Raw genomic sequence first — 27,208 nt, forward strand, 5'->3', positions numbered from 1 at the left:
GGAAGAAGAAAAGACTGCATGGGGCTGGCCAGAGACAAAGTGTATAGTCTATGAGTCCAACGTCATGGAGTGCATGATGTTCTGTCAGACCAGCTGCCGTTGCCCAACACAAGACCAGGTTCACCAGCGGAAGAACATTCAGGAATGTAAAATTTGATTTGAACCTATCTGGAATATACAGCCAACACAACATCCACATTCAGTTAGACGGATGTTGTAGTATAATATAGAATGCCTGGTATGCTCACAAATGCATCGTGTTATAGATATTGCTAGCTATTGTAGATATGTATTTAATTGAGTTTGATTAAATGTTTTCTATAATCTTTTTCAAAAGTGTACTGACACGTGACGAAATGATTCCAGCTACATAAGAAACCAATAAAGTGTTGACTTCAACTTCTGGATCAATTCATTGTGATCTTCATGAAATGTACTTGAAGGTAACTTGCTACAATCTTACTGCCCAAAAAATATATGCAGTGAGTTGGTGTATCATTTCAACTTTAATTTGTTGGCAAGTAAAAAAAATTATATAAAATAATAGATTAGTTAATCAATGTAGCAAGTAAGTAGACAGGCCTTGTAATCAAGCCAAAGTTTATTTGCTCTGGAGACCGAGGTGAGTTTACAACGCAGTATGCAGGAACAGTTATTTTATTTTTTATTTAACTAGGCAAGTCAGTTAAGAACAAATTCTTATTTTACAATGACGGCCTACCCTGGCCAAACTCTCCCCTAACCTGGACGACGCTGGGCCAATTGTGCGCCGCCTTATGGGACTCCCGATCACGGCCGGTTGTGATACAGCCCGGGATCAAACCAGGGTCTGCATTGACACCTCTAGCACTGAGATGCAGCGCCTTAGACTGCTGTCCACTCAGGATCCATAGCTTATGGGAATATATGACATATATACAGTAGAAGAAAAATATAATACTAAAGTGTATAATAAATACTACAGTTCTACAAAGGGAATACTTGCACATGATGTTTTCTTCGGGGGTGCAGTGAGGTGTTCGTAGTCACTTTGGGGAGATTGTTGTTATGGACCTTTCACATCTACTCTTGAGTCATCAACTTCTTTGTATCCAAAATACTGTGTGAGGGATAAATTGCTCAAATGGCCCCAACAGCACATGCAGGCAAGGGGATTCAGTGTCCTCTGCCTAGCTTCTCCCCACGTAGAACAAACACAAACTCCAAAAATAATCTTTAGGCCACTAAGCAGTATTGTCTGTAAGAGAATGACTAAAACACTATTTGACTTTCTTGGGCAATCATTGTGTACTGTCTGTATTCTTACTGTAGCAGCATGAGGCAGAATATTACACGTCACAGACACATGTTAGCTAGCTAGCTACAACACATAGGTGTAGTTACCCTAAGACTAATATGTGTCATAAAGCCAAAGTCATTCATTTACTCATCATCATCATCAAAACATTTCTCCAGTTTAGCTCCTAATGAGATGCACTGACGCTAGCTAGCTAACAATAGCTAGCTAGCTATAATGTTAGACTACTGTACATTAGCTCAATTATAATGCACTGAACAACACTGCCTTGAGTAAAAAGTGAGCTTATATTGCTAGCTAGCTACCGACAGCAAAACAACCAACTTGTTTGTCCCTTTCCCTCCTTGTCCAGCTGGTCTAGGCTGCCGCCGCCAGTTGATCTTGGACGTTCTGAAGAACGTCTCCAGCACCCCTCTATCCATATGAGCGTCAATGGTCTGTCACACACACACGATCCATGGGGTCTGCAGTGACCCTCTCCAATAAGAACTGTCCACCATCAAATTTGTTGCCGCACAGACATTCCTCTTCTGTTGGCATGGCTGGACAGCACCTGCATAGGCACCACCAGTCAGAGTCTGACCGTGGCTCCCCATTGCTGCTTGCTGGTCTCAACTCCCGTGAACCTGGAGAAACTAGTACTACCCCCGTTTTGAAAAGACTGCCTTCGAGGGTGGGAACACAATTGGACAAGGAAGTTGAGCTCCCGTCAGACTGTAGTATTTACAATGCCAGGGAAAATGAGTAAACCTAGAAATCCTGCAATGTCGTGGCAGATAGGAACATCACTGTGACAAGTCCAATGGCTCTATTGAACAAGGACAACCATATCTACTCGCTGCTAGCGTGATCGTTTAATCCGCGAAACACAAAGGCCACAATAATTGCTACAAAACATGACTCCATGACTCCATCAGGCAGCAGGTTCAGTCAACCAATGACGTTATTGTTTGAACTCTCCCGGCATAAAAATAAATAAATAAAATTCTATGGTACATAATTATGTATGAAACACCTCTCATAACTCATAATTATACAGAAAGAATGGAAGAACACCCCAAATAATGTCTAGTGGTGAAGTTTCCCTTTAATAAGAGCCTAAAAACGACCCTGTCTAAGAGCCTAACAACTACACCCTCCTCAAACAGTAAGGCTTTCCCTTCTTCTTTCTGCTTATTTCTACTCTATTGTTTCCTATCCTCCATTCTCTCTCTTTCTCCCCCTCTTTCCCTTTCTTGGTCTGCTTTGCTCATCCAATCCTCTCACTCTATCAATCAAGGTAGTTACTGGTGTTCATGTTGTTTCTCGAAAATGATTAAAGCTACAAAAAACATGTTTCCTTTTCAAAAGTAAAAGGTTGTGACTTTACAAATGTTCTCTTCTAAAATGTGACGGATTTGTTGATGTAACAAAGAGATTTGTTCCTTCCCTCAACTCCGATGCTGGGTATTGTGTTTCCGCCTGTCAGAATGACTTAAGGCTATAAGAGGAAGACCTGCCCTCAGATCCCAGCACTGAGAAGGGGCAGCTGGCCATAGTTTGATCTCTGATTCTCCATTCTAGAACTACAAGGCTTTGCTGCGTGTTGCATCTCTCCCCTGTGGTATGACTCCCATTTTCTGAGCCCATTCGCATCGCAAGCAGCCATCTGGTACAAGCATACACAATGTACAAGCACACACACGCACACACAAACACACAGAATGTAGAAGCGCAATAATGCACGAACACGCATACATGTACATACACACACAAACACACACAAAGCAGCAGCAAACATTAGCCTCCCCAACCAACACAGAGGCCTTTGTATAGCAACACTGGCATCTGACCCAAAGCTGCCGATAGAAGGGGTGATACGGGGTGAAGGGGTATTGGCTGTGCAGGGTGGGGGGTGGAGGGTGGGGGTGTTGGCTTGGCTGTGTTGGGAAGGAAACGTGGTGGGTTAGGTTGGAGGTGAACCAAGAGTCAGGAGGTGTGACAGAGTAGACAGAGGCGAGATGTGAAAGATTGGCCTGGTGAGGGGTAGTCATTCTGTGCCACTTGGTAAGGAGCCCAGGAGTGGGACACTCAACTCAATGGAGGATTGTTAGCTGACTGAAGGCAGTGCCAGCACTAACCCCACCATGTCATTATGATGTTTCTCTATAGCTACTGCATCTATGGATGGATGACATGTTTCCATTTAATCAGAATGAAACCTTCTACATACTCACACACAACACATAACTCACACCCATACATTCACCTCAACCCCAAGCGCCTCCCTGTCCACATGTGATTTCAATGAACAGTCACTTCTTCGCTTGCAAACTGTCCCTCCCGGAAGTGTTTAATTAATTGTAGAGTCCCCACCTCCAAAAAATATTTGGTTTACTTTTGGAAGTGACACTCTGGTTGCCCTGGAGATGGGCTGAATCACAGTGTTCTAGAAACACACTGTGGCTTTTAATTGCGGTCAATCTATTCATACTGAGAGAGGTGGCAAGGATGAGAACACTTCACAACTTCATTAGAAGATACAGACAGCCAGGCATGGTACTCTGTCAGCAGGGTTTTGATTCAGGCTACATTTGAACAAGAGACACTGTCATTGAAAATAAAATCGTTATCAAAAAGGCGAGAATGTACGCAAGCGAAGATAAGAAGGGCTTGTTATTATTTCTGGTCAATTCAAGCGGCAGCTTTGAGGGAAACTGTTCTGCTCGCTGCTCTCCCATGGTGAAGTGACTCACGACGACCGTCTAAAATGACACGGGAGGAGAGTCAAACATTACTTGAATTAAACTACAGACAGCTACTGCATTACTTCTCATGGAACACAGTGTCAACAAATTAACTCTCCACTCTCATTATGCCTTCACTATGAATTATTGAAAATTACTAATGCAGCCAGGCATGTGTGTGTGTGTGCATGTGTGTTCAACAATGAATGTGTGGATGGTTCCAGCAGTATCACCGCCACAGTGTGTGTGTCTGTGTGTGTAGTGTTTGTGTCTGACAGTGAGTGACTAGAGAGAGAGAGCCCCATGGAGCTGAGTCTCCACATTAAACACCACCTGCTCCTTCCAGATATATAAAACACAGCACTGTGTCACACACACACAAACACACACACACCTCGCCTTTGTAGCTCCACCATGCCTAACCACCCACACGCATGTAGCCAGGCATAATGCAGATTAACACCAACACACACACACACACGCTCCACTTCCTCGGCACTCACTGATCTGAGCAGTCCTCTAATAAACAGGAGTCTAGATAACAACATTCTGATTGTTATTCTCCTTCAGATAAATACTGTGTTCTAGCTATGTTTTCCATTTGTTCTGTGTTCTATATGGAGGGTTAGAGATAATGGCTGTAATATTCATACTGAGCAGAGCAGAGCCGTCAACTGTCACGTGAGGTAAAGAGAGATGAAAAGTCTAATGAGGGAGAGGAGCCCTGAACTGTAAACACACAGGCTACAATGGATAATCTCACTCATCGCATGCTGCCATATTGTCTCCCCGGAAGTTCGAATGAGAAGTCACATAGAATAAATATTAAATACGATTTTACAGAACTAATGCATATTTTTCATAATTTAACTAGGCAAGTCAGTTAAGAAGAAATTCTTATTTTCAATGACAGCCTAGGAACAGTGGAATAACTGCCTTGTTCATGGGTAGAACAACAGATTTTTACCTTGTCAGCTCGAGAATTCGATCTTGCAACCTTTTGGTTACCAGTCCAACGCTCTAACCACTAGGCTACCTGCCACCCCATACGCATCTAAGAAGTCAAATAGGGTAAGATCTTAATAAGAATATTTGAAGATCAATACAGATATTTCGATCTACCTAACCAATGTAGCATTAATCTACACATTTTCTGTGTTCTACCAACAGGGCACAAATACTATGAGAATGTATCAATATTTTACAGAGAACTTGGCCCATAAAAAAACTCTAAGTTATTTAATATTCATGAATGCATCACCTTCATGAATATTCATGATCAGATGAATATTTTAGTTAACCTCCAATGGACGAATTAGGCTGCTCTTTCAGCTAATCAATAATTTGGAGGTGATTGTCATTGACGGATACCGTCAACAACGTCCAGACGAAAGGGCCACAAAATAAAGTTACACTCCACAACTGTAGCTTGATCATCAGTGAAGATCATCACTCGGTCTGCAGAGTACATGGCAGTAATCAATGCCCCTGTGAACATTTTTTTTTTCTGATTGATCTAGCCACAAAATAGAGATCAAATGTTTGACAATACGATGCCATAAGGCCAGGGTTACACTCCTGTCTAATATTCAGCAGTGGCTCATTCTAAAGAAGTGGCTCTCTGATCAGCGCAGATAAGTGAAATGTATTCTGACTGTCAGAAGTCAACTGAGAGGGCATCACCATCACCACCACCGCTGTAGTGTTGATGTGGATGGTTAAACCATAAAGAAGGCAACACAGACACCAAGCCAACACCAGCTCAGCACTTGATGTCTAGTCTGCCACTGAGGGATATTTACAGTGGGGTCCAACATGATTGGATCTCTTGATAAAGACGAGCTAAAAAGACTGTTTAAAATAAATAATACAAATACTGAGCTTCTGTATATTGTATGCTCCAAAAAATGTTAAATGTAAATGATTTTATACTAATACAATTGCTCAGAGAAATACAATGTGTTTAACATGTAATAAAAAAGAACTCAAAAAGATTGGGGGTCAATACTCTATCCCCTTGCGAGGATAGCAAGACTGAGCCTTTTTCTCAATGTTTTTATTTGTGATTGGAGAACACATTGGGAGTGATCTTAGACCAGTCCTCCACACAGAATCATTCCATATCCTTGATATCCTTCGTTTTCGCTTGTGTACTGCCCTCTTCAATTCAAACCACAGGCTCTCAAAGGGTGTTCCAGTCCGGAGGACTGAGATGGCCATTGGAAAATGTAGATTGTGTGGTCAGTTATCCATTTCATGTGGATTTTGATGTGCAAAGTGACAGAAAATATAATACATTTTTTCTTAATGTTTTGCGTGGGAAAAATGACACAGCTCAAATTTTCTAAATTGAAAAATAAAGAAGACAATGATGGGTAGGAAATGTAGTGGGAGGAACTGTCACTATCTCAGATATTCCTGTTAGATTTCATACAGGAGAGTATAATAGATATAATTGTGGGCTAGGCACCATTTTCTTGAAAGTATAAAGGCTGTCATATAATGACAGTATAAAAAAAAGGAAATGATGTGATATTTCCTACTTCATCACTTAAGATATGACTAATGGTGAGGTCAATATGCAAGATGAGAGAAGATTAGTTTTGACCTTGACTGTGACCTTCTGCAGTTTGGAAATGAAAATGTGTGCAGAGAGAGGAGGAGAAGGCTGTTGGGGAGCCATTTCTTGTCATTATGTTGTTTCCAGTTCTGAAGGTGGTTATTCATTTGATTTCTTTATGATTCACAATCTGCTCTTTCGAAATATGCCATATGCTCAAAGCAATTCGAGGATGACGAGTGTCAGAATCAGTACAGTAATAAAAATAGCCTAAATGAGCTTGATTTACAGCCTGTGCCTCCCAGCAGTCAGCCCTCTCTCCCTCACCTATGATAAAATCCCCTCGCCTCGGCAAACAACAGCCTGCCTGCCTGCCTGCCAGCCAGCAACACAGGACCAACACACACACTTACCTTTTTCAATCAATCCAGTGTTAGCCAGATAAAAAACTGAGTGCAGGTGTAGAGAGAAATGCAGAACAAATGGGCAGTGTAGTACATATTTATTAGCATTGGGGGAAATTAAATCAATATCAGGGCCCAAATCAGTTTGTTTTAATCAGGAACAAACATATTGACTTAACACAATATGGCCAGTTTTATCTATCACTAATAAAAATTCATTGAGACAAGGTGCCTATAAAGGCAGTGACAAAATAGGAACCTCAATCTAAGGCTTGCTATTTTCTATTGCTCTCTCCTATCGCTCTGACTCCCTCGTTCTCTCCATCTCTGTCTCCCTCTCTCTTTCTCCCTCTCTCCCTTCCTCTTTCCCTCTGTGTCCTTCTTTCCATGCCTCTGAGGGAAGGAGCATCTGAAGGACAGAAGTGTGTCTGAGACCTCATATCAGAACACATGGTGCCCTGTGCGTTTCCATACATTCATTTGGCTGCAGTCTGGTCAGTAGCCCTTTCCTGCAGTCAAATGACCTAGTGGTCTCATGGGCCGAATGTTATTCATATTTTTCGGAATTGCATAACATTAAAAAACCTTCTGAAAATCTGGTGTTTCTATGTCAAACGGTTTTGTTATATTTCAGTCTTCTGTGATGTATACAAAATGTAATATTGGGATGCAACCTCAAAATGTAATACATTTCAACTCTATATCTGACATGGTACAGGTGTCTTCTCTTTTTAAGCCCAGAACCATGAGTGTGAGGTGCATACTTGGGTTTCAAAGTAGATTTGTTTAAGACTACCAAGAAACAATCTGTGTGACCCTGATTTAGCCCACTGCAGTAAAACGTTAATGCCTCCCTCTCTTTTGTTTCCGTTCATCGCAAGAGATCTTTCGACTTTTATGAAATCACACCTAATGGAATGTGATAATGGGAGCTTTCTGGCAATCAGGATGTTAGCTATGGTGTGGGGGGTCAGAGGTAGGGAGGTGCATGAAAAGGATTACTAAAGACCCCTCTCACACACACACACCACCTCTTCCAGGGCCCGGCTAAGGAGAATGTGATTACAAGCTAGTAGGCCAGGCCCTCGCCATGGGGCATAGTGCACCACCAACCATCCATTATTGTAGAGCACCACCATACAGACAGTAACATCCATCCAGTAACACCCATAAAGTAACATCCATAGAGTAACAGGATACATCCACCCAGTAACAGGATACATCCATAAAGTAACATCCATCCAGTAACATCCATCCAGTAACATCCATACAGTAACATCCATACAGTAACAGGATACATCCATCCAGTAACATCTATCCAGCAACATCCATCCAGTAACGTCCATCCAGCAACATCCATCCAGTAACATCCATCCAGTAACATCCATAAAGTAACATCCACACAGTAACAGGATACATCCATAAAGTAACATCCATCCAGTTACATCCATCCAGTAACATCCATAACGTAATATCCATACAGTAAAATCCATACAGTAACATCCATAACGTAACATCCATACAGTAAAATCCATCCAGTTACATCCATCCAGTAAAATCCATACAGTAACATCCATAACGTAACATCCATACAGTAACATCCATCCAGTTACATCCATACAGTAAAATCCATCCAGTAACATCCATAATGTAACATCCATACAGTAAAATCCATACAGTAACATCCATCTGGTAACATCCATACAGTAACATAAATACAGTAACAGGAAACGTCCATAAAGTACCATCCATACAGTAACAACCATCCATAAAGTAACATCCATACAGTAACATCCATACAGTAACATCCATACAGTAACATCCATCCAGTAACAGGATACATCCATACAGTAACATCCATCCAGTTACATCCATCCAGTAAAATCCATCCAGTAACATCCATCCAGAAACATCCATCCAGTAACATCCATAATGTAACATCCATACAGTAAAATCCATACAGTAACATCCATCTGGTAACATCCATACAGTAACATAAATACAGTAACAGGAAACGTCCATAAAGTACCATCCATACAGTAACAACCATCCATAAAGTAACATCCATACAGTAACATCCATACAGTAACATCCATACAGTAACATCCATCCAGTAACAGGATACATCCATCCAGTAACATCCACACAGTAACAGGATACATCCATAAAGTAACATCCATCCAGTAACATCCATCCAGTAAAATCCATCCAGTAACATCCATACAGTAACATCCAGACAGTAACATCCAGACAGTAACAGGATACATCCATAAAGTAACATCCATCCAGTAACATCCATACAGTAACAGGATGCATCCCCAAAATAACATCCATACAGTAACAGGATACATCCATCCAGTAATATCCATACAGTAACATCCAGACAGTAACAGGATGCATCCACAAAGTAACATCCATACAGTAACAACCATCCAGTAACAGTAACATCCATAAAGTAACATCCATACAGTAACATCCATACAGAAACATCCATACAGTAACATCCATACAGTAACAGGATACATCCATACAGTAATATCCATACAGTAACATCCAGACAGTAACATCCATACAGTAACAGGATGCATCCACAAAGTAACATCCATACAGTAACAACCATCCAGTAACAGTAACATCCATAAAGTAACATCCATACAGTAACATCCATACAGTAACAGGATACATCCATACAGTAACATCCAAACAGTAACATCCATCCAGTAACATCCATCCAGTAACATCCACACAGTAACAGGATACATCCATAAAGTAACATCAATCCAGTAACATCCATCCAGTAACATCCATCCAGTAAAATCCATACAGTAACATCCATACAGTAACATCCAGACAGTAACAGGATACATCCATAAAGTAACATCCATCCAGTAACATCCATACAGTAACAGGATGCATCCCCAAAGTAACATCCATACAGTAACAGGATACATCCATCCAGTAATATCCATACAGTAACATCCAGACAGTACCATCCATACAGTAACATCCATACAGTAACAGGATGCATCCACAAAGTAACATCCATACAGTAACAGGATACATCCATCCAGTAACATCCATACAGTAACAGGATACATCCATCCAGTAATATCCATCCAGTAACATCCAGACAGTAACATCCATACAGTAACATCCAGACAGTAACAGGATACATCCATCCAGTAATATCCATCCAGTAACAGTCAGACAGTAACATCCAGACAGTAACATCCAAACAGTAACATCCAAACAGTAACATCCAGACAGTAACATCCAAACCGTAACATCCATACAGTAACATCCAAACAGTAACATCCATACAGTAACATCCAGACAGTAACATCCAAACAGTAAAATCAATACAGGATACATTCATCCAGTAACATCCATCCAGTAACATCCATCCAGTAACAGGATACATCCATCCAGTAATATCCATACAGTAACATCCAGACAGTAACATCCAGACAGTAACATCCAGACAGTAACATCCATACAGTAAAATCCATACAGTAACATCCATCTGGTAACATCCATACAGTAACATAAATACAGTAACAGGAAACATCCATAAAGTACCATCCATACAGTAACAACCATCCATAAAGTAACATCCATCCAGTAACATCCATCCAGTAACAGGATACATCCATACAGTAACATCCAAACAGTAACATCCAAACAGTAACATCCATCCAGTAACATCCACACAGTAACAGGATACATCCATAAAGTAACATCCATCCAGTAACATCCATCCAGTAAAATCCATGCAGTAACATCCATACAGTAACATCCAGACAGTAACATCCAGACAGTAACAGGATACATCCATAAAGTAACATCCATCCAGTAACATCCATACAGTAACAGGATGCATCCCCAAAGTAACATCCATACAGTAACAGGATACATCCATCCAGTAATATCCATACAGTAACATCCAGACAGTAACATCCAAACAGTAACATCCAGACAGTAACATCCAGACAGTAACATCCATACAGTAACATTCAGCCAGTAACATCCAGACAGTAACATCCAAACAGTAACATCCAGACAGTAACATCCATACAGTAACATCCAGACAGTAACACCCAGACAGTAACATCCAAACAGTAACATCCAAACAGTAACATCCAGACAGTAACATCCAAACAGTAACATCCAGACAGTAACATCCATACAGCAAAATCCATACAGTAACATCCAAAAAGTAAAATCAATACAGGATACATTCATCCAGTAACATCCATCCAGTAACATCCATACTGTAACATGATGCATCCATACAGTAACATCCATACAGTAACATCCATACAGTAACATCCAGACAGTAAATCTAGACAGTAACTTCCAGACAGTAAATCTAGACAGTAACATCCATACAGTAACAGGATGCATCCATACAGTAACATCCAGACAGTAAATCTAGACAGTAACATCCATACAGTAACAGGATGCATCCATACAGTAACATCCATACAGTAACATCCAGACAGTAAATCTAGTCAGTAACATCCATACAGTAACAGGATACATCCATCCAGTAATATCCATCCAGTACAGGATACATCCAGACAGTAAAATCCAGACAGTAACTGGATACATCCAGTAACATCCAGACAGTAACATCCAGACAATAACAACCAGACAGTAACATCCATACAGCAACATCCATTCAGCAAGAAAACATCCATCCAGTAACATCCATACAGTAACATCCATACAGTAACATCCAGGCAGTAACACCCAGGCAGTAACTTCCATACAGTAACATCCAGACAGTAACATCCATACAGTAACATCCAGACAGTAACATCCCAGACAGTAACATCCATACAGTAACATCCAGACAGTAACATCCAGACAGTAACATCCATACAGTAACATCCAGACAGTAACATCCATACAGTAACATGGTGCATCCATACAGTAACATCCATACAGTAACATCCATACAGTAAATCTAGACAGTAACATCCAGACAGTAACATCCAGACAGTAACATCCAGACAGTAACATCCATTCAGTAAGAAAACATCCATCCAGTACCATCCATCCAGTAACATCCATACAGTAACATCCATACAGTAACATCCAGACAGTAACATCCAGACAGTAACATCCATTCAGTAAGAAAACATCCATCCAGTAACATCCATACAGTAACGTCCAGACCGTACCATCCATACAGTAACATCCATACAGTAACATCCATTCAGTAAGAAAACATCCATCCAGTAACATCCATACAGTAACATCCAAGCAGTAACATCCATACATTGACATCCAGACAGTAACATCCATACAGTAACATCCATTCAGTAAGAAAACATCCATCCAGTAACAAGCATACAGTAACATCCATACAGTAACAGGATACATCCATACAGTAACAGCCAGCTAGTAATACCCATACAGTAACAGGCATCCAGTAACAGTCATTCAGTAACAGTCATCCAGCAATATCCATACATTAACAGGATACAGCCATCCAGTAACATCCAGTTACAGCGAGCTAGTAACATCCATACAGTAACAGGCATCCAGTAATAGCCATTCACCTTGTAGAGATACTGCTGTTGCTCCTCTGACATCATCAGCTTGTAGCTGTCCGTCACCACCGAGTCCATGTCCATAAGCCAATCCCAGAGCTCCTGGAATTCTGACTCAAACTCCTGCAGACTGGAGGACAGGAAGGAGGGAGGAGAGGGAGAAGGGAAGGAGGGAGAAGAGGAGATGGGAAAAGGGAGGAGAGGGGGAGAGGAGAGTGGAAGGGAGGAGGGAGAAGAAGACAAGGAGGAAGAGCTGGGGTTAGAGACGACGCCCCTAGGAAATATCCCACTAAACCCCTGCTAAACGCCCACCACCCAATGCCCACGTCTTCCTCAGCTTAACCATTAGGTTGAAAAGAGGGAAAGGCAGCTGGACATTACAGAGGGAATATTTGACAAGCGGTGGTAATTACCATGGCCCGTCAGTGGAATGCTGGGTTCATGAGGGTGCAGAAGGTGTGAACAGGGTTAGACGCACACTGAATCTCTGACCCAGCTGGTGAGTGACACCTATCTCTATAGCACAGAAACATCTTAATTAAACATGACTTCAACTCTCCTTCCTCCCTACCTCCGTCACACCCCAGCCCCTGACATGAAATAACATCAAATATTTATGAAAGGAACAAGGGCAATTGCTCAAACATACACATTACTGTCAGGGGTTTGGTTTGGTGTTTTAGACTCGGCGGGTGGCTACATGTTTATAAACATTAGTGGTTCAAATTGTTTTGGAATTCGCCTGGGCTGCTCTGGACACTTTGACAGTTGTGTCAGGCTGCCGATGGCGTTCCCGTCCCTTCGCTCGACTTCCATTCACAAAGCAATCAACTGAGTTGTCCCTGAAGAAAGAAACGACTATGAATGAGATTACATAAATAACCATCAAACTGGAGGGAAATATCAACACCCTCTTTATTTTAATTTATAGCAGAAACAAAGTTAACACAGGAGCGGGTTTGAGTTTTGGCTTAGTACTACATATGTAATTTCAACAAGCATGGCGGAGCTGTATGTATTAGCATTTTCAAGCAGACATTGATGAAACAAAATGACGTTGGGGAAAATATGAATATTTTAGTCCTTGTTATACAGAAGTCACTGATCATAACAAAACAGGGGAGACAGAAAATGAGAAACCGTGTGACAAGTAAAGCTCGAGGAAGTAACCCTAAGGCATTCAACTCCACAACTCATTATACGGCGGCTGCTGTAGGCCTTTTGTAAAGCTAAACTGATAAATACGTTACAATATTCCTTCCGCGATATTGTTTTTTCCTCGCTAATACAAAACTAAATGCTTGTAGAACAAGATCTCTGCGGGCATCTAACCAAACAAACAAATAAGGGAATAAAATCAAGCCTCACACAGCAGGATCCATTTAGCAGAGCTACATTATAGCCTTTTGATCTGTCAGAATCTTTCTCTATCAGTTGCCTTGGTTGTGTACAAAGCATACTGTACTGTCTGTATGTCTCCTCAACGAAACTAAACCTTCAAACCCTCCCTTTTGGCAGTACTCTTCCCAGATCATTCCCTCCCTCCCTCCGATGAAAGTAGACATGCGTTAAATGTTACCCTGTTAACCGTAGGGATGCTAGGTCTGTGCTCTGGGGATGGATGGGTGGGTGTCGCACACTACAGCCCCAGCCGAGCTGACAGACACGCTAGCGTCTGAAATGGATGCATTTCCATCCTCTATTCTTTTCAAATCCATTTAACATCAATCTCCCCCACTCAGAGGAGTGCTGGCTGGCTGATATGAGAGCAGCGCTACTGTACCTAATTCATCACCACCGCCCATCACTGGAGCCGCCATGTCACTCTGAGCAATAGGAAGGAAAGGTTGGACGCCTTATTGACACTCCTCACATCTCACTTAAAGTGACACTTTTATAGAAAGGCCCCTTTAATTGATGGTGTTAATCCCGCCTGCTACTAACGAGGGAAATTAACATCTAACATCCCTGCCTGTATGATATCTTTAAACCTGAAATGGCACCTGATTCCCTATATACAGTTGAAGTCGGAGGTTTACATACACCTTAGCCAATTACATTTCAACTCAGTTTTTCACAATTCCTGACATTTAATCCTAGTAGAAACTCCCTGTCTTAGGTCAGTTAGGATCAATACTTTATTTTAAGAATGTGAAATGTCAGAATAATAGTAGAGATAATTATTTATTTCAGCATTTCTTTCTTTCATCACATTCCCAGTGGGTCAGAAGTTTACATACACTCAATTAGTATTTGCTAGCATTGCCTTTAAATTGTTTAACTTGGGTCAAACTTTTCGGATAGCCTTCCACAAGTTTCCCACAATAAGCTGGGAGAATTTTGGCCCATTCCTCCTGACAGAGCTGGTGAAACTGAGTCAGGTTTGTAGGATCCTTGCTCACACATGCTTTTTCAGTTCTACCCACAAATGTTCTATAGGGTTGAGGTCAGGGCCATTTTGCCACAACTTTGGAAGTATACTTGGGGTCATTGTCCATTTGGACCCATTTGCGACCAAGCTTTAACTTCCTGACTGATGTCTTGAGATGTTGCTTCAATATATCCAAATAATTTTCCTACCTCATGATGCCATCTATTTTCATCAGATCAGAGGACATTTCTCCAAAACGTACAATCTTTGTCCCCATGTGCAGTTGTAAACCGTAGTCCGGCTTTTTTATGGCGGTTTTGGAGCAGTGGCTTCTTCCTTGCTGAGCGGCCTTTCAGGTTATGTCGATATAAGCCACGTTTTACTGTGGATATAGATACTTTTGTACCTGTTTCCTCCAGCATCTTCACAAGGTCATTTGCTGTTGTTCTGGGATTGATTTGCACTTTTCGCACCAAAGTACATTCATCTCTAGGAGACAGAATGCATCTCCTTCCTGAGCAGTATGACGGCTGCGTGGTCCCATGGTGTTTATACTTGCATACTATTGTTTGTACAGATGAACGTGGCTACTTCAGGCGTTCGGAAATTGCTCCCAAGGATGAACCAGACTTGTGGAGGTCTACAATTTTGTTTCTGAGGTCTTGGCTGATTTCTTTTGATTTTCCCATGGTGTCAAGCAAAGAGGCACTGAGTTTGAAGGTAGGTCTTGAAATACAGTCACGGGTACACCCCCAATTGACTCAAATAATGTAAATTAGACTTTCAGAAGCTTCTAAAGCCATGACATCATTTTCTGGAATTCTCCAAGCTGTTTAAACGCACAGTCAACTTAGTGAATGTAAACTTCTGACCCACTGGAATTGTGATACAGTGAATTATAAGTGAAATAATCTGTCTGTTAGCAATTGTTGGAAAAATGACTTGTGTCATGCACAAAGTAGATGTCCTAACCGACTTGCCAAAACTATAGTTTGTTAACAAGAGATTTATGGAGTGGTTTAAAAAAATAGTTTTAATGACACCAACCTAGGTGTATGTAAACTTCTGACTTCAACTGTATATAGCGCTCTTGCCAAAAGTAGTGTATTATATAGGGAGTAGGGTGGGAAAGTAGTACACTTTATAGGGAATAGGATGGGGCTTTGGCCGAAAGAAGTGCACTATACAGGGAATAGCTTCGGTCTCAGTGACTGACAGCCATTCTGTAATTATCAAGGTTGAGAGGTGTGCTAGTGAGCCGACAGGCCTGAAAACGCAGCGGTGGTGGCGAGCTAGCAAGCAAGAAGAGAGGAGCGGCAGCCCCGGCTATAGATTTCGACAGCTCCTTCCCGAAGACGTTTCCATTTAAAGGTAAGGGCCAAAGAGTCAAAACAATGAATCCTTGAGCAGGCAGCCGTCATTAAAATTCAAAGGATCATTATGGTTTTCTACCAAATAAATCATTAGAATGAGAGGCTTAAAAGGATTAAAAGGAGGCTTGATTCAAAGCCAAGGGAGGGGAGTCAGCTGGGTCTGGACTCCTGAGTTACAGAGACTGACTCACTCTCTGTCCGCTGCAGGACTGACCGGTGGAGGAGACACTGAAATGTAACCTACCTAACAGTTGTGGTTGGTGGGTTGAAATATCGGAGGACAGGCTTGTTGTAATGGCTGGAGTGGAGTAAATAGAATGGTACCTATTACAGATACTGTGTGTTTGATCCTATATTTCTGCCCACCAGCCTCCTCTGCTACCTGCCATTGAAGGTACTGTGTTGAATCATCTGTGGTCGAATAATCCATTTAACATTCACTGACGAACATGGACTTTTTCAAATGACACAGTTCCAGTCAAATATATTGACACCCTGCAGTTTACAATGGAGTGCAATGGAGCAGAATGTTCTGTTTTCTCTTTTCAGAAGTGGTTGAATGGCTATTTTTACTCTGTAGACACATGCAATTTACCACAGGTGAGATAAATAACACACTAAACGAGAATCCCGAGCCTCCAACCAATGTAATTTGAATTTGGAATTATTTAGTCCAGCCCATTTTTGGACTTTGAAGTTAAAAGAAAATCTCAATTTCAGTTTAGATTAAAATGTTTTGGTCCTTTGACGTTGTAAATCAAACAAATACACATGTGAACACACAAAAAAAATAAAAAACGTATTTTATAAGAAATAGTGAATCATGCAAAGGGTGCCAATATATTTGACCGTGACTGTATATAGAATTCTTGTTCTAAAATGTTGTACTGTACAGTTACCAAACAACAATAGCACTGTGCTTGGGAGTCCACTCACTCTTCCACTGCTTATCATTAGCACAACGAACATGACTCTCCAGTTCCTAGTCTTTTAAGTGTGTCTTTCCCAGTGAGTGGAGCAGAACCTTGTAAACAGTAGCTAGCTTCTGTCTGTTGGCGATAACCACTGGGGGAGAGAGACCATCAAAGTAAGGCGTGAAACAGTCAAAAAGCGCCGTGACAAAGAGTGGTGCTGTACACGCCAGATTACAATGTTAAGAACGTGACCCCCAAATTATAAAAGTGTGTGTGACATTTCATTCCACTGTGAATAAACAGAATGCTTAAATTGACAGAGCAACTTCTCTTGTAGAAAGAGAAAGCCTTCTTCTTCTTCTTTGCAAGAGACCACATTGTCCCCAAGCTTTAGTATTTATAGTGGTAGCTAAAACAAACCCTCAGTGACTAACAGTTATCATTGAGTTGCTTCCATTGTCTGTATATTTTTCTCAGCTCAGTAAATAATTTGATGTCAAAATAAAAGACCCCATTTCAAAATAAAGGTCCCTGTTTCAAAATAAAAGACCAATTTTCAAGATAAAATACCAGATTGGGCTGGCTCATACAGTAGGCTACCTAAATCGAAGAGGTCTGATTGTGGGTCTGTATAACATAACCAAGTGGGTCCCCATAAGTATGGTGGCCCTAAGGGTCAATGGTGGCGTTCTACCTGTTGTTCTTGGACATCTGTGTGTACTCCCTCCCAGTCCTCCTATTGGTGCCAGTGCAGTACTGCTGGCTGTTCAGCTTCAGGCTCAGCTGGTCCAGGGCATCCCTCTGGGCCTCATGGTGGCTCTGCAGCAACTCCACCTGATAACACAACACATCAAAGGACACATTAGGGTCATTATGTTCATTTGGCAATAATGAGAGGAAAATAGGGATGGACCACCGTGACTATGCCAATAAGAAACGATCATTTTTGTTTTCGGTTTCAGAATGTTTGGAAACATTTTGCTACAGTGTGACTTACTGAATAAGACCTACCACTGGGAAACTACGGACATTCTGGAAAATAAAGGTTGTTCTGTATATTGTCAGATATTATGTTGATATGAGTGTATAATTCTCAACACAACATTAGTTATTAGCGTTAAACAAACACCTGTTACTGATATAGCAATTGTGATGGATGGTTACTGGAATAAGATGTCCTATGCATTAAAGATGATGGACATACTCAAGAGCCCAACAGATTGGCCACTAGACAAACACCCTGTTGTACTGTAGGAATATCAAATCCCACCATACGGCAACATTACCAAAGTGCTTCTGTTAAGATCAGTGATTCTGAGCATCAGACAATCAGAAAGCTGTGCAGGCCTTGCAGTGGATCTGTAATTGCATACAAAATATATGGAGATGAAACCATTGCTGTGCCAATGAACGACTACCCCACCCTGCTTGGTTTTTCCTCATTCCTCCTTAACACTGTATAAACTGTCTTTGTTTGTGTGCTGTCAAAACCGTTTTGTCTATTTTGCAGATGCCTCTACAAAGGTCAAACAATCCCATGAATGCAAACTGCTTCTCTATCAAAAGCACACTCGATAATAAACAAGTAAATCAACAGATAGATGCATTTGGTTTCTCGTTCTCATTTATTTGTGTGTGTGTGTGTGTGTGTGTGTTATGAAACCCGCTCTGTTCATTTGGGAAGAATGAAATGAACCTAACTAGGAGCTCCAAGAAAATTAGTGGGCGCAACTGTGGCGGCAAGATCTCCTTCTCCGTCCCCCTCGAAGGAATTTGCTTTCATTTGCCTTCATTTCGGATTCACTCAGCCCGCTCACGGACGCCGTGTCAGGATCCTAATTACCCAATCCCATTGGAGCTGCTTACACACACAATAATGACTAATGCAGACTACAGACAAAAGCAATTTAGCACCAGACACCTTGAATTGGAGGACAGGACAGATAGTGCATGCGGCCGGGGCCCAGAAGAGAGTATCATCCGTGGAATGTATGAGGACTCTCCATGATTTGGTTGCCTTCCCAGTTTGAAGGATCTTGAAGAAGTTTTGTTTTGTCCTTCTCAAACTAGCCAGAACTACACTGAGCATACAAAACATTAAGAACAAGCTCGTTCCGCGACATAGACACGGATTGAAGTGGATTTAACTAGTGACATTAATAAGGGGTCATTGCTTTTACCTGGATTCACCTGGTCAGTCTATGTCATGGAAAGAGCAGGTGTTCTTAATGTTTGGTATACTCAGTGTACAAGGCAATTTTTCCCAATACTTTTGGTCCCCTAAAATGGAGGCACTATGTAAAAAAAAAAGTGCTGTGATTTCTAAAAGGTTCACTTGATATTAAATGAAAGCTGACAGTCTGCACTGTATCATTTCAAATCCAAAGTGCTGGAGTACAGAGCCAAAGCAAAACCAAATGTGTCACTGTCCCAATACTTTTGGAGTTCACTCAAACAAATAGGAAAATTATTTTATTTTATACTAATAGAATTGCTCAGAGAAAGAGATTTTGCTTAACAAGTAAATCCTTTTTACTCAAAAAGATAAGGGTCACAATTATTGGAACCCTTGTTATCGATACCTTTCAAAACCTTACCTTGTGAGGATAATGGCAATGAGTCTTTATCCTCGAAAGGACTTGAATCCCATTGAAAACCAGTGGTTTGAATTGAAGAGGGCAGTCCATAAGTGCAGACAAACAATATTGAGGATCTGGAAAGATTCTGTATGGAGGAATGGTCTAAGATCCCTCCCAAAGTGTCCTCCAATCTCAAAAGACACTTTGGAAAAAGGCTCAGTGCCGTTATCCTCGCAAGGTGAGGCATTGAAAGGTCTTGAAAACAGGGGTGCCCATCATTTTTTTACCCCTAACGTTTTGAAAATATGTTTTATTACTTGTTGAACAAAATCTCTTTCTCTGAGCAATTTTATTAGTATAAAATTATATAAAAAAAATTTGCATACAATTTAGCTCAGTAGTTGTATTATTTATTTAATAAATAATGAATAAATAAGTATTTTTTGCTCATTATCAAGGGTGCCAATAATTTTGTACCCGACAGAATGCCATAATGATTACATATACCATAAGTCTATACCATAATGATTACCTGTACCATAAGCCTATACCATAATGATTACCTGTACCATAAGCCTATACCATAATGACTAACTCTACCAGATCTGCCTGAACATTATTTCCTCAGTAACCCAGGAATCAACGCTCCACAAAAAAACGATCACATTGATAGTATGAGCAACAATTAAAATGGAGAGGGACGCTTTGTGTTGACATTTCCAACAGTTATGCTAAAGAAAAAGACAATTCACCATTTAGATAGAGAAAGCAAGATTCAACACCGCACATCAAGTGATTTCCATCAACCTTCTAATGTTACTTATTTTCTGGAAAATAACATCTCTGAGCAGTGATTTGCCAGGACGAATCTCTATAGAGAATAACCCTGTGAACTGCGGACGGTCGGTTGGTTTTGATTTTCTTGCAATCCCTTTCAGCCTGTTTAAACTTCTGCTTATTCAGATATGCAGACATGGGGATTCGGAGTGCTGCATCCTGTATTCTTATTTCAAACAGAATCATTCAAACCTGCGCTGCTCGCACACTCGCTCACTCTGTCAAAACACTCCTCTCCTGCCTTTAAACTGCTAATGTGCAAAGGAATCAATATACATTTTGATCATTTGATGAATACTTACGTCTGTCTCGGGAGACAGAGGGCAGACTCAGATATGAGGATCTGCTGAATCAAGTCATTTTAGGTGTTTTTTGTTTACACGCCAGGGCCAATTTACTATACTGGGCCTCAGAACTACTTTCTAGAGCCAGATATCTCCAGGGGCAACCCCTGCTGCTTCGACTGTCAATCAACCGTACCTCCATCCATCCAAGCAGTCAGAGTTCTATCATCATCATCACCTGTTTCCTCTGCTTTCAGATACTGTTACCTTCACATACTGTTTCAATTATTGGTTCTGCTATAGGCTCTCATTGATCAGACCAGGCAGGAGAGGATAATGATGATGTCATCAATAATGGATATGTGGTGATGTATACAACCGTAGCTCCCGGCACTCACATACTCCCTTTGAAAATATCAATATGGCTGTAATGCAGTATGATTAGGGTGAAACAGTGATGCATATTGTCGACAATACGTATATTTTCACACAGCTTATAGCTCAAAGATGGATAGATAGATACATCCCTTGCTGGTGGTTCTGAAAGTTTCCCTGAACTTTAACATCGAATCGAGTTGACCTTCCCATACGATTGGCATGAATGAAACGAACAAAGAAAGATGCAACAACAGAACTGCTGATTGATTCAACATTTAGTCCATTGAAGATTTAAAAGTCCAAGACCAGGCGTGACAGTCACAGTAACAACGACTTTGCTCGTTTGATTTTTATTGTGGTCCTCTGTAGCTCAGTTGGTAGAGCATGGCGCTTGCAACACCAGGAAGTGGGTTCCATTCCTACGTAAAATGCATGCGCGCGTGACTAAGTTGCTTTGGGTGAAAGCATCTGCTAAATAGCATATGTTATATTATTGAGATAGAAGACATTGAACCATATAGGCAAAATTCATACACTTAATGTACTCCTTATGGAAAAGACATCCTGAGTGGATACATACAGGATGAGTAAATTATGAAAGTTCTCACATTCATTCACACTAATAGCTGTAAAAAATAAAGATCAAATAGAGTAAAAGGTCAAATAGAGTAAAAATGAGATATCCCTCAAAGAGCGATGAAACAAATAGAAATGCCATCTGCAAATACAAAGAGCTACAAGTTCTGTGATACTGAAGGCAGAGATAAACTTGAGGGAAGAATCACAGACTTACAAGAATGTCCATGGGCTGTTTGGAGGACCAGATGTTTCGAATAAAAACACACCGGCAAATTCATTTGAATCAAAATCATCAAAACAGAATCGTGCAACAACGGCTTTTCCCTTTGTCTTTCTTCTGAGACCCCCCCCCCCCCCCAAAAAAAAAAACGACAAGAGATAGAAAGAAAAAAGGAATTTTGTGGCTGCAATGCAAACAGGATACTGGTCTGATTTGAACCAGCTGGGGAACAATACAAAATGAACGAGGAGAGATACAGTATGTGCCTCTGGTGAACACTACTCGGTATGGGAACGGTAGAGCCGGGGTCTGAGGACGCCTTTTAAACTGTATATTTAGGCAATGTGACATAAAGCTGGGTTGGTTTATTTCTTTATCGTCCTCTCTGAATGCAAGAGGCATCGCGGCGAGATTGAAAACTGTGGGAAGTCACCGCCAACCCCCCCCCCCCCCCCCCCCCCCCCCCCCCGCGACTTGTGTTCAAACACCCACAACATACATTGGCTTGTTTGAAATGTCTCCCATCAGGGCCATCCCGATGTGTTGTGCTGTGCTGAGGCTGTATCAGAAAGGAGCGGACAGATAGATGGAAGGATGGAAGAAGCATGCTCAGAAAATAAATTCAGATGGGAGCTGTGGGGTTGCAACTCAGGAGTTGTAAACGGCTGAGGATTCCATTAAAGTATCTCATAAATTTACACATACAACAGTGAAGGTTCACCTTCAAAACAACCAGCAACCCTTATGGGAATAGGCCACCATTTTGAAATCCTGGTCATCAATAGAGGAGTGATGTGGAATTCCAAGTCTCCAACTTGTTTTCTGCAACAAAAAAATGACAGGAAAAGTATTTTCTTTCACGTTCCCATTTGTTTCCATTTGAAACATGCTGTAGAGGATCATTTTCAAGATTGTGGCTCTCTGAGGAGCCATTGGAAAACATGAAACTCATTTGAAAACTATTACTTTCAAATCACTAGACATAAAGTCTGGATTTAATATGTAGTATGGTCTCCTGGCATGAATCACGAGACTGCCAAAAATAACTATTATCATAAAAGTGTGGTCTGACATGTGCAACTTTCATTCATTCATTCTTTCTTACTGTGGGATTCTTACAGCTATAAATAGCAGTATACTGTACTATGATTGCTATGATTGATTCTCCATGTTTCTTTGGGATGAGGGTCACAGTTATTTCCCTCTTCTCGTTTAGTACAATGATTTAACAGAAAGCCTTTGCATTGACTAGTGTCATGGTATCATCAGGATGAGCATACTGGACAGCATGAGAGGGATGAAACATCTGCATAGATAAAGCAATGGCACAGAGTTGGACTGGCTGACTTATTCAGCATCTCCACCAAAAGGACTTTGACCTTGGCGGTAATGTCCCAGGGATAAACATACGGGTTACACTACGTACATATGCTCCTGCACCTTTAAGAAATATCTTAGGGGAGTTTGAAAGGTTTAGCTCCTGCAACATTTATCAGGGCGTGAAATTAGCAATTGCTAGGGAGCTAAATTGCTGCTTCTTATTTAATGTTGTTGCTGAAAGGTGACATTTAATCGCTGATCCCTGGCTTCCAAGAAGTCAAAACAGCAACAGAGAGAGACAGACAGACACATCAGTGTGAAGAGGAGAGGAGAACACCAGCAGAACTCACACACACACTTGTCCCCCACTATAGATTATGGAGGTAGGGCTACTATTGATTGTGTGATCATCCTTTTCTATCTAATACACAGTCAGACTACTGACCGTCTATCTAATACACAGTCAGTACTGCCCGTGTATCTAATATGGTTCTGGTTTGCACTACAAGACTACGTAGCATCCGAACAGGCATGTGAGCGAATACATCGAGATGTATATACGGAAGTCATCACACAGTCAAGAAAAGTTTGTTTATTTTAGACATATCTTAACAGTATTAATATGAGACAATGAAAACAGGGTATGTCTGTGAGAAACACCATTAATGATTGAACCAGTAACAACACGGCCATATAGTGTATTAGACAGCACTCGAATATGTGTTTGTCCCTGGCGCTCATACACATAAATCTTTTTTCCTATCTTTCAAAACAACAGAAATCACAAATCCTTCACAGGCTCAGTACACCTCCCTAGCAGCCCATCTGAGATCAATTCCACGCCGCTTTTCAACATGGAGAGGAGAGGCGGCACAGCGGCATCCGGCAAACAGCTCAGATGAAGATATTTCTAAAACAGAGCCAAGCGCTTCAGGCAGGTGTTACACTGAGAATGCATTAATATAGGTAATTAACATTAGCCACCATTTTAATTAACATGCAAACTAATTAGGAAATAATTAAGTAACATAAAAAATCTGATCTTAATTCTAAATCGGTGAAAAGCTGGTATCAGAGCTAGCTGCTCGACAACATGCCTTCCTTTGAGTTCGGGGAGCTAAAACGAATGTTTTTGGGGTGTTGTTGGATGAAAGGAGTGAAGGTTTTCAAAGTGAATTGTAGAGGAAAATAAATAAGTCAACAGGTGCAGGATCAAGCCTTGATATCAGAGTTGGCGTAATGTTCACGTTTGCCTCTCCCTGAGACCCAGTGGTGGGCAGATTGCAGTATAACATCAGTGCCAACGCATGGAGAGAGATAGAACAAGCATGGTAGGAGCCTGGGCAGGTTCTGTAACAAAACCCTACCTGAATCACACACTGTCTGTCTGGTTCTGTCTTTCTGTCTGCCTGTCTGCCAGACTTTCTGTCTGCATGCCTGTCTGCCTGTCTCTGACTCATATTGTAGCAGCAAGTCAGTCATTACAACGTGCCATCATACTACAGCGACGTCTAGTAAACACCTACATTTCATAACCCTTGACTAGATTCTAGTCAAGAGCTACACATCAAATATATCTGATAAATCAAAAGATGATCCTACTTCAGTAGTTATTTGATGAAACAAGGCTAATATATCGTGGCTCCTTCCACAAACAGCACACCTCTTAGCCATTGACAACAAAGGGGAGAAAAGAGAGAGGCAGAAACAAACCGTGGAGCAACTGCTTTTAAACGCTCTTCTTGGCAATCACAGGAAAGAAATTGATTCCAGCAATAAGACAAAGAAAGCAATTGTAAAGATTGATACATAAAGCTGGAACATAATGCACAAGGCCAAGTTTACTATTTCGTTAACAGTAGGACAAAACTCCAGAACGATTCACAATGACAAATGCCCAGGACCATTATATGCACATTCCAGGTAAGTGCTTGGGGCCAAGTTAGATTCGATTTCTCTGCTTCATTGTATCTCTATTCCTTATTTGTTGTATTTGTTCCAGATGGGGGACGGTGGTGCTGGGTTGAAGCTGCGGTGCTATAGTAGTGGTTGTGGTGAGGTAGTATTCCTCATTCCTTTAGCTCTGGACATCCTTGTTTCCTTATACGAAATATCCACCAGAATACAGTCAATGTGCAATATTACACACAGTCTAAACCTATGATGATTCAGAAAAATCTCTACCAGGGATCCCTATTCACCATAGGCTAAACCCCACCCCATCAGAGACGGCTCTAGAATGAATGGTGTATCTATTTATGTTGGATGTCTTATTCAGCTAGTAGGTTAGCTTTGGCTAAATATCGCACGTCTAACCATGCTCTTCACTATAAGGATAATCAAGTTCAACAATCTCTCTCTCTCTCGCTCTCTCTCTCCATTTTAAGAAGTGAAAGGTAAAATATAGCAGCCTAGAAACTCATATTTACTGTACCGCCCCTGCTATTCCCAGAGTGTAATCTCATAATAACAGAGTTTAAACCATTGGATCTGATAACCTTGATTTTCATAAGACGCCTTATCAACAGCGTATGGGTGTGTGTGTGTGTGTGTGTGTGTGTGTGTGTGTGTGTGTGTGTGTGTGTGTGTGTGTGTGTGTGTGTGTGTGGGTGTGTGTGTGTGTGTGTGTGTGTGTGTGTGTGTGTGTGTGTGTGTGTGTGTGTGTGTGTGTGTGTGTGTGTGTGTGTGTGTGTGTGTGTACTGTGTGCATGAATGGGTTCCTGCATACTTGTGTGTGTCTGCCTGCCTGTATCTGAACTCTGAGGGGGGAGAGGAGCTGTAGCTAGATCCTTGTTAAATCCTCCTCCTCAGCAGAGCACCGGGCCAGCCAAGCCAGAGCCAACAGGACGTTCAGGGGTTAACCTGCCAGGAGAATCTCAACCTGCCAATTGACAGCAGCTAAACGGCCCTGACACTAGGCTGCTGTGCTCATTCCAGCCAGTAAGCCACCTTCAAAGTTGCTGTCAGGTAAATGACCTTGTATTTCATTAACTGATAATTAAATGGATTTATTCCACTAACGGTTTTAATTAAAATGCTAGAAATATTGATTACCTCTATCATCTCTACTCTCCCCAGATGAAAAAAAGGTTTTAGAACTGTTTATTTAGAGAGGGGGTAGAGAATTAAATTAGATTGAATCTCTAACAGACTCTAAATAAGGCTTCTTACTTTTCTGCTGCCCCATGCAGAAAAAAAACCCTGTTTAATATTTGGGATGTTTGATTAATTATTTTGCGATCCATTTCTGCTTACCTTGATATTTAATTAAAATATCATTTTAAAACATAATTAAGTCGGCCGGTTTAATCCGTGGGGCAGGAGAGTAGCGGAGTTCTATCAAAACTGAAAGCTGCAAACGCAATGGATGAATGTTCAGTGTTGCTGCTATCTTTATGTTGTTCCAAAGGTACAGTTACCATAGTCAGGATGGGGGAAATGGAATGACTTCCATGCAGCTGATGTTGGGCAGTGGCTCGGAACCGTGCTATTCTTCTAATGCATATTGTCTGTTGTGCCAAAGCACAGTGTCATCAGAACTGTGTGATGCTGCAGATACCGTAGCAGCGTGGGTCCAGACGCAGCCCTACTGATGGACAAACTAATTATGCATGAAATCAAATATGATTTAGAAGTGAATTCATATGAGAAACCCCGATAGATAGTCCACATGGGCCCTCTCAGCAGGCTCTGCTCTGCTCTGGTCGGGAGTGGGGATGTGGATAAGAATGGTTGAAAATAATATAAAGACAGTGTGTGTGTGTGTGTGTGTGTGTGTGTGTGTGTGTGTGTGTGTGTGTGTGTGTGT

The 27,208-nt window shown here is 41.2% G+C and overlaps 1 protein-coding gene across 1 annotated transcript in view; it reads right to left on the reverse strand.

The window, feature by feature from the left end:
• The window catches only part of LOC109894815 (A-kinase anchor protein 6), a 180,977-nt gene that overhangs the window by 72,592 nt on the left and 81,177 nt on the right, over positions 1-27,208 (reverse strand). Inside the window, exons 8-9 of the mRNA XM_031828242.1 lie at positions 17,898-18,037; positions 12,555-12,675 (exon numbers count right to left, since the gene is read on the reverse strand). Coding sequence (XP_031684102.1) covers positions 12,555-12,675; positions 17,898-18,037 — 261 coding nt within the window. The remainder of the gene's footprint in view (positions 1-12,554; positions 12,676-17,897; positions 18,038-27,208) is intronic.

The sequence above is a fragment of the Oncorhynchus kisutch genome, linkage group LG7, assembly GCF_002021735.2.
Source record: "Oncorhynchus kisutch isolate 150728-3 linkage group LG7, Okis_V2, whole genome shotgun sequence".
Classification (NCBI taxonomy): Eukaryota; Metazoa; Chordata; class Actinopteri; order Salmoniformes; family Salmonidae; genus Oncorhynchus; species Oncorhynchus kisutch.